Below are 7,632 nucleotides of genomic sequence, written 5' to 3'. Positions count from 1 at the left end.
CTTTACTCTTGGGTGGGGTGCTGGCGTTCGGTTTAAAAAATTGTTAAAAAATGTTTAATGGCCGGAACTATTGTTGAAACCTGTAAAAATTGTTGGAACTATGCGAGAACTGTCGAGAACTGTAAAGAAAGTGGCTGGAAAACGTCTGCACCGCATACTTTACTCTTGGGTGGGGTGCTGGCGGTCGGATTAAAACATTTTTTTTTAATGTTTAGAGGCCGGAACTTGTTCTAAAACGTATGTAGAACTATAGAACTCTTCGAGAACTATAGAATTAAATTTTTTAATTGGGGTTTTTGAGACTTTGTGGTGCCACGGGAAGTTGGCACCTCATATTTTCAAAGTGATATATTATGTACTGAGTTGACGGAACTATTGATATAACCTATCAGGAACTGTAGAACTATTGCGGGTGCAAATAGAACTTGCATAAAAATTTGCGGTGCAAAGAAATGAGGTGCCAACTTCACACCGACTTTCAAGTCTGGCCTACCGTACTCCACGTGCTCATTCGCCCAGACGTGCAAATTAATTACTCGATAACTATTGCGAATCTTGCAACGCGGCACATAACTTTTTTTCGTAGTTTAACCCAATCTACCACTATTTCCAAATTGGCTACTTTTTTATCAGGCACCCTGTATATTAACAAGTACATGACTTAAATATTTATATGTATATAAATAATAGTACAAAATAAATTAATTAAAAGTAAATCCGAGTAAGTAAAAAACCATTAATAATGTTATTATAATAAACTCCTGTAACATATACCGTTGCTCAGTGAAATATCTCATCTACCTACATTTGCGATCATTACCAACAGCTTTGTTTGCACACATTTTGCCAACAGATACATTTTCCGACATTCCACTTTGCCTACAAACTAATTGTCTGTAAGCAGAATTGTGCATATGTAATAAGTACATTCGCGCATATGACCTCTTCATGCACAAACACATTGAGAACATGACATATATTATTGTGCACACATATGTATATTGACCACAAAACTGTATTGCATACATGATCATACTACACATACATATGGCACAAGAAAAATATACTTACACTTTAAATACATGACTTTGTTGAGTACATACACTTTGCACGTGTAACGTTAGTGTGTGCATACATTATCTTTAAAATATATGAGGATAATACTTAATGGTCAGTGTAAAAAATTACATAGTATAATATCATATTTAATAGTACAAATAAATATAGACAAAAATAAACACATCTTCATTTTTATTTGAAGTACAGCAAAAAATATATGATATCAATGCACCATGGAAACCTGATGTACTAATATCTTGATTTGAATAATTTTAATCTTATACATATCTTCTATATATTTATCAGCTTTTCACAAATATCTAAACCACGTTTTTAAAAAATTAATATTTGTACATATTTTCGAAACATAAATACTGTTACTTTTTTGTTAATTATAATTTTTACCATACTGACACTGATCAATTTATATTTGCTTCATCATTGTGTAGAATATATGACAGTAAAGTAAGATACCGAAGCTTTAATCAGCTGTAATTAATGACATCTTTTTTTATAATATCCATTACTGCAATAATATGGTATTTTTGAGATATTTTACATCTTCTTACCATGGCAAAACCTTCCATAGACGCAGTAAATAATCCACCAACAGTCAAAGTAAACTCCTTGGTTTCTCTTTGTAACAGGAATAATATCATCTTTTGTATGTGTATAGGCGCTCTATACCACTGCACCTTATATCTGCAAAATTGTACAGAGTGTTATGTAATACCCGCCTCACCTCATATTTACAGATAGAACGGATTAGACTCAGTTGGAAAGTCCTGTATCATTTTGCAATTTTTGCAATGGTTAGCAAGTTATTAATTATTAAAAATCGCTGTCTTAGCCTACCGCCCAATTCAAATGCGCAACAAGATGCGGCCGCGATTTGCGTTGCTAGGCGCGCGGGGACTTGTTTATGACACACGGCAACGGCTACGTAATAAACAAGTCCCCGCGCTTCAATCGCGAGACGGCCGTATTTCGTCACGCGTTTGAATTGGGCGATAGACCGGGCTAAGACACTAATTTTTAATAATTAATAACTCATTAACTTTTGCGAAAATTGAGGTGAGGCAGGTATTACATAACATATACATATACTGATACTGAATCGCAAATTAAGATAAACATTTATATTAGTTACTACAAGCGTACTTTAGCGTGCAGTGATTTATTGTATAGTGATACTAATTTGTATTTAATTTAATAACTCTTAAAAAATGAACTCTTATACATATATATATATATATATTCTCATTTATCTTACACAGTAGAAAATATGTAATTATTATGATCTATTATATTCTGTCCAATATAGTTGGATATAAACATATACATCACATGAACAAGTAGAAAGATAAACGGAAAAAACAATTCCATAACATTATACCCAGATGATGCAATCTGAAAAATCGAATGAATCAATTTTCTAGACATATGTACTTCTTGGTATTGTATTGTTAATATGCATAATTTCGAAACAACTCTTATATATTATTATATAAAACACAAATCAAAAACGTACACAAAACAAATTGATGCTTATGCAAATAATGTTATTCACTATTATCCAACACATCATCATATTCAATACTGATATCAAATTCTTGGACAATCTTCAAAAATAAAAAATATTACTAAACATACTCCTTGAATATTGTCTACGTAAATACATACTTCATAGCTTGTCGATGCACGTTTACCGCATAAATTATACCGTTGGTCATCAAGATCTCATTTTTTAGTGTAATGTTTTGTAAAATGTTGAAACTCATTGCATGCTCAATACGGTAGCTACAAATATTGTTACACTGACAATTGTAATTATACAGAGTGCTTCGCTTTTTGACTGCCGTTCACGGGAAGGTAGAGAGGACCAAGACAAATAGAAAAGTCCTCTACCATTTTGCACTTGGAGGATAGTTATCGAGATATTAATGTTCAAAAATCGCCCTATCAGCCCGAGCTACTGGCAAATGTAAGCGCGCGGTAAAATGCGTCCGCCCGCCCATTGGTTACCGCCCGAGGCGGTGCGCGGCGAGAAGTAGGGAGGTTCGCCGCCGTTCGTCCGCCGCTTACGCGACCGCTTGCATACTCAACTTGTTAATATGCATAATATTAACTTGCATATTTGCTATTTATGCAAGGTCACCTTTTTTCATAAGTCTCCCTACTCCTCGCCGCGCACCGCCGCTCGCGACGGCCAATGGACGGACGGACGCATCACACTGCGCGCTTACATTTGCCAGTAGGTTGGGCTGATATGACGATTTTTGAACATTAATATCTCGATAACTATACCTCCAAGTGTAAAATGGTACAGGACTTTTCTATTTGTCTTGGTCCTCTCTACCTGCCCATGAACGGCGATCAAAAAGTTGCAGAGCACACATTTTATTAATTGACACCATTATCAGCTAAAAACAAAGCTTTACATACAACTTTTATATATTTAATCATATTATATAAAAATAATATGTTTTGTACACTAGTTATACTAGTTATTTATTGGACTTTTATAGTTCATTCTTATCCACATTGTAACACCTACCTAGCAATTCTAAACATTCCACAAGTTTGTTGTATGTAAGTAATTAATATTGTACCTGTTCCTAGTGTTATAATCCCACCTATAAAAAGTGTTGCGTATATGTGCAATATAATCAAGTAGAAATATTTTTCTTGGTCGACAAAGTATTCTATCATAATAGGAAAAAGGTACGGTTGAGATATGTTGATGGGTACAATAGCACTCATTAGTTTCGACCAAAATTGAATTATAATACAAGTAAATGATCCACAAACTGCAAGTACTACAAAACAAAAAATGGCATTTAAATTCATAAATGTGTAATATTATGTAATTATTTTATGTGCACGTATGGATATTAAGGAAAAATATTTTTAATAGACTCAAGCGCAAATTTGATTTTAAAGTTGAAAACTATCTTCCTATTTTATTCGATTTATGAACATATTTGTTATTTATCGCAAGTACATTTTCATGATTAATGTTTTAATATATCCATGTAATATATTATATACAATAAATATATAGATATAAAAGTTATAATCTAGTTAATATACTACAGTCACTTTATATTATAATATACAGGGTGTCATGTTATACCCGCCTCATCTCTTATTTACGGATAAAGCGGACTAGACTGTGTCGGAAAGTCCTCCACCATTTTGCAACTATCGCAATAGTTAATGAGTTATTAATTATTAAAAATCCCTATCTTTTAATAATAGAAACAGGCTCGTACAAACAGCGTATATTTAATAAGATACAGAGTTACTTGAGAGAGTATAAGAACATGTAACGTCCAGCTTGCTACGTAGATACGAGACGACAGGGATCCACTAACTAGACCTGGGAGAGGGAGGTTTCTCGGTAGGGCCAACCTAAGGACTGTCGTGGTAGAGTTAGATGTCGCTATGTCTCGTCAGTCCCAGTCAGAAATGACTTGAAAACCGACGTCGAAACGATATCGAATCGATGCATTTTTGGTTCCATTTTCGACTTGGCTCGAAAACGGAACCAAAAATGCATCGATTCGATATCGTTTCGACGTCGGTTTTCAAGTCATTTCTGACTGGGGTGTTGTCCTTGATAAATAGATGTTGTGAACACTTTCCAACACTATCTTAGCCCGGCCTACTACCCAATTAAAACGCGCTGAGAGATGCAACCGTCCGCAATCGGTGTTGCTAGGCGTGCGAGGAGTTGTTTATTATACGTAGCCTTTGCTGTCTGTCATAAACAATTCCCCGCGCACCTAGCAATGCCGATCGGGCGGTAGGCCGGGCTAAGTCAGCGATTTTTAATAATAATAACTCCTTACTTATTGCAAGAATTACAAAATGAAACATGACTTTTCGACTCAGTCTAATCCGCTATATTCGTAAATAAGAGTTAAAGCTGGTATTGCATAACACCCTGTTTAATAATGTGAAAGTTGTAATCAAATAATAATGCAAAAAAATAATTTATCTTCACAGCATATTACTAGATTTTTAATTGAAAATAGGATTATTATACATGCAAAAATCAATACACATTGTCCTACCTGTAAGCGTAATTGTGTAACGTTTCGCAATACAACTATATTTTTTTACAATAGCAATTTCATTTTTATCCTTTAAGTTGTTAAGTATATGTTGAAGCTCCATCAGTAACTTTTTCATCTGTCATTTTAATAACATTATATGTATACTATTGTTCTCTACATTTAAAAACATTATTTTGTAAACAGATTAATCCTATATAGTGAATATTCTGAACATCATCAACTTACAACTTCAATGTTAACATAGAATGAGTTATACTCTATTGTACGTGCTACAAAGAAAGATACAGAAGACAGCACCTTGGTAATAACATTAGAAGTACATTTTAGCGTAACTAATGGTGTCAGCTGCAAGTCAAGATAGTTCTATACAATTTTAAACATTAAGTATGATTAATCATAATTATATATCAAATAAAAGAGAAAAATATACATAAGCGGATACAGACTTGTATGGCATTTATGTACCATATGTTTGTCGTTCACTAATTTTATGGTACGATACGATAATAGGTACGCCTTTGCCTATTATTGTATCAAAATTTTGATAAGCAATGCACCCTGTTTAAACTGACAGGCAGTAACTAAGCAATAAATATATGCACAAGTTTGTATCCATCTTAAGAGGTTTATTGTTACAGCTTATCCATGACGTTGACTAAGCTGAACTATTCGAATTACTTCGCATAATGACAGTAATTATTAATGTAGAGAATATTGTGTCCAATCTTTCATAATCATACGAAGCTTCACATGTTATGCACAAATAATGACAAGAAAAAATACTTCAAAAGATGATAAATAACTTTTTACATAAAAATAATGTTCCAAATGTAAATGTACACGTATATACAGGGTGAGTCACAACATTTGTGCCAGAGCTTGTGAGAAGGTAGAACGGATCGAGATGAACAGAAAAGTCCTGAACCATTTGCAATTTTCGCAATAGTTAACGAGTAATTAATTATCAAAAATCGTCGTCTTTGCCCTGCCCACTGTCCAATTCGAGCGCGTGGCGAGATGTGACCGCCCAGCGATCGGTATTGCCAGGCGAGGGGGGGGACAGCGCGCCGTTGCCGGCGTCGCCGGCGGGCTTACGTCGCCACTCCCGCGTCTCGCGTCCCCACCCCTCGCCTGGCAATATTGATCGCCGTGCGGTCACATCTCGCCACGCGCTCGAATTGGACAGTGGGCAGGGCAAAGACGACGATTTTTGATAATTAATTACTCGTTAACTATTGCGAAAATTGCAAATGGTTCAGGACTTTTATGTTCATCACGATCCGTTCTACCTTCTCACGAGCTCTGGCACAAATGTTGTGACTCACCCTGTATATCATGATATTAATTTCTTTGTGCTTGATATAAGGTCAGTTTCTATTTGCAACTAAAATCAAAATACAATGTTCAATTTTACTTTTACGCACACGCAGACACATTAACAAACTATATTATTTACCTGAATCAATCTCATTATCTTATTTGTTTATATACACAAGTTTTAGTACAAGCATAGAAAGTTAAAGAATAAGTTGTCTGGGTATAGTGTACATGTTGTAATATTTTCATTTAATACAAACAATGAATTACATAATGCAGACAATAAACATAGAAATATTTGACAATGGAAGAGATTGTCATGTAGTAATTGATCTTATAATAATATTACTATATTCGGGTTTTACCTGAAATATAATAGCTGCTAACAGAATAGTAGAAAAGAAAATAAACTGCAATTGAGTAAATTTGGACTGTTGATACGGCCATAAACCAACAGCGAGTAATAAAACTTTATTGAGACCGTAATATCCAGTTTTTTTATTTACCATTTCTGTACGAGTGTCTAAGACATAAAGGGAAATATGAACCAATGCCTTACGACGCGGTGATTGTGCGTAGGACTAATAAAACTTCGCATAAGAATGCAGATTTGAGATCTGCACTATCACAATTTTGTTAAATTATTTTACATCTGGAGTATGTATTATTAACCACTTAGAAATACATATTTAACACATATTTAGGTACGCACATATCTTCTTATATATTTTCTAGTTGAATAGATAATGAAATAAATTATTTTTATTTTTATTTTTAATTAAAAAATGTATACGCTTTTTGAAATTTTTTAACCAATATTGTTAACAATAAAAGTCACAATATTTTATTTATTTTATTATTATTTTATCGAGAAAAATATATTACAAGATGCATATACAGGGTGCTACGCAAGACTTTGACGTCCGGTCATGGGAAGGTAGAGGGGACTAAGACAAACAGAAAAGTATTGTACTATTTTGCGCTTGGACGAATAGTTATCGAGATACGAAATTTTAAAAATCGCCGTATTAGCCCAACCTACTGGCGAATGCAAGCGCGCGGTGAGTAGCGACCATCGCTGCGAATTTTGACGCAGCGCGGGGAGACGTGCGAGCGGTCGCGTAAGCGGCGGACGGGCAGCGGCGCGCCTCGCCTCCCTACTCCTCGCCCCGAA

At 34.6% G+C, this 7,632-nt stretch overlaps 3 protein-coding genes across 3 annotated transcripts in view; all 3 read right to left on the bottom strand.

Annotated features, from left to right (window-relative positions):
• The window catches only part of LOC105557891, a 6,847-nt gene extending 4,994 nt beyond the window's left edge, over window positions 1–1,853 (bottom strand). The window contains exons 1-2 of the mRNA XM_012005282.1: window positions 1,813–1,853; window positions 1,629–1,761 (exon numbers count right to left, since the gene is read on the bottom strand). Of these exons, the coding sequence (XP_011860672.1) occupies window positions 1,629–1,761; window positions 1,813–1,853 (174 nt within the window). The remainder of the gene's footprint in view (window positions 1–1,628; window positions 1,762–1,812) is intronic.
• The window catches only part of LOC105557876, an 11,428-nt gene continuing 5,030 nt past the window's right edge, over window positions 1,235–7,632 (bottom strand). Inside the window, exon 5 of the mRNA XM_012005256.1 lies at window positions 1,235–1,761. The gene's annotated coding sequence lies outside the window, so the exon portion shown is untranslated. The remainder of the gene's footprint in view (window positions 1,762–7,632) is intronic.
• LOC105557875 lies at window positions 2,115–5,504 on the bottom strand. Its single transcript, XM_012005255.1, has 6 exons — window positions 5,367–5,504; window positions 5,139–5,256; window positions 3,617–3,878; window positions 2,743–2,859; window positions 2,591–2,681; window positions 2,115–2,469 (listed from the first exon to the last, which is right to left on the bottom strand). The coding sequence occupies exons 2-6, from the start codon at window positions 5,254–5,256 to the stop codon at window positions 2,329–2,331; spliced, it is 729 nt and encodes a 242-aa protein (XP_011860645.1). The 5' UTR covers window positions 5,367–5,504; the 3' UTR covers window positions 2,115–2,328.

Source organism: Vollenhovia emeryi, unplaced genomic scaffold, assembly GCF_000949405.1.
Source record: "Vollenhovia emeryi isolate VEMERY1.0 unplaced genomic scaffold, V.emery_V1.0 DF939409.1, whole genome shotgun sequence".
NCBI lineage: Eukaryota > Metazoa > Arthropoda > Insecta > Hymenoptera > Formicidae > Vollenhovia > Vollenhovia emeryi.
Note: the sequence above shows the minus strand (reverse complement) of the source record. Positions and strands in the feature narration are given on the sequence as shown.

What these genes read in the sequence shown, in the direction of transcription:
- LOC105557875 (XM_012005255.1), bottom strand. Translation starts at nt 5,256, where the DNA reads ATGAAAAAGTTACTGATGGAGCTTCAACATATACTTAACAACTTAAAG. An exon ending in TTACACAATTACGCTTACAG is followed by an intron (nt 3,879 to 5,138) that starts GTAGGACAATGT and finishes TTTGTTTTGTAG; the next exon opens with TACTTGCAGTTTGTGGATCA. An exon ending in TAAGCATCAATTTGTTTTGT is followed by an intron (nt 2,470 to 2,590) that starts GTACGTTTTTGA and finishes TCGATTTTTCAG; the next exon opens with ATTGCATCATCTGGGTATAA.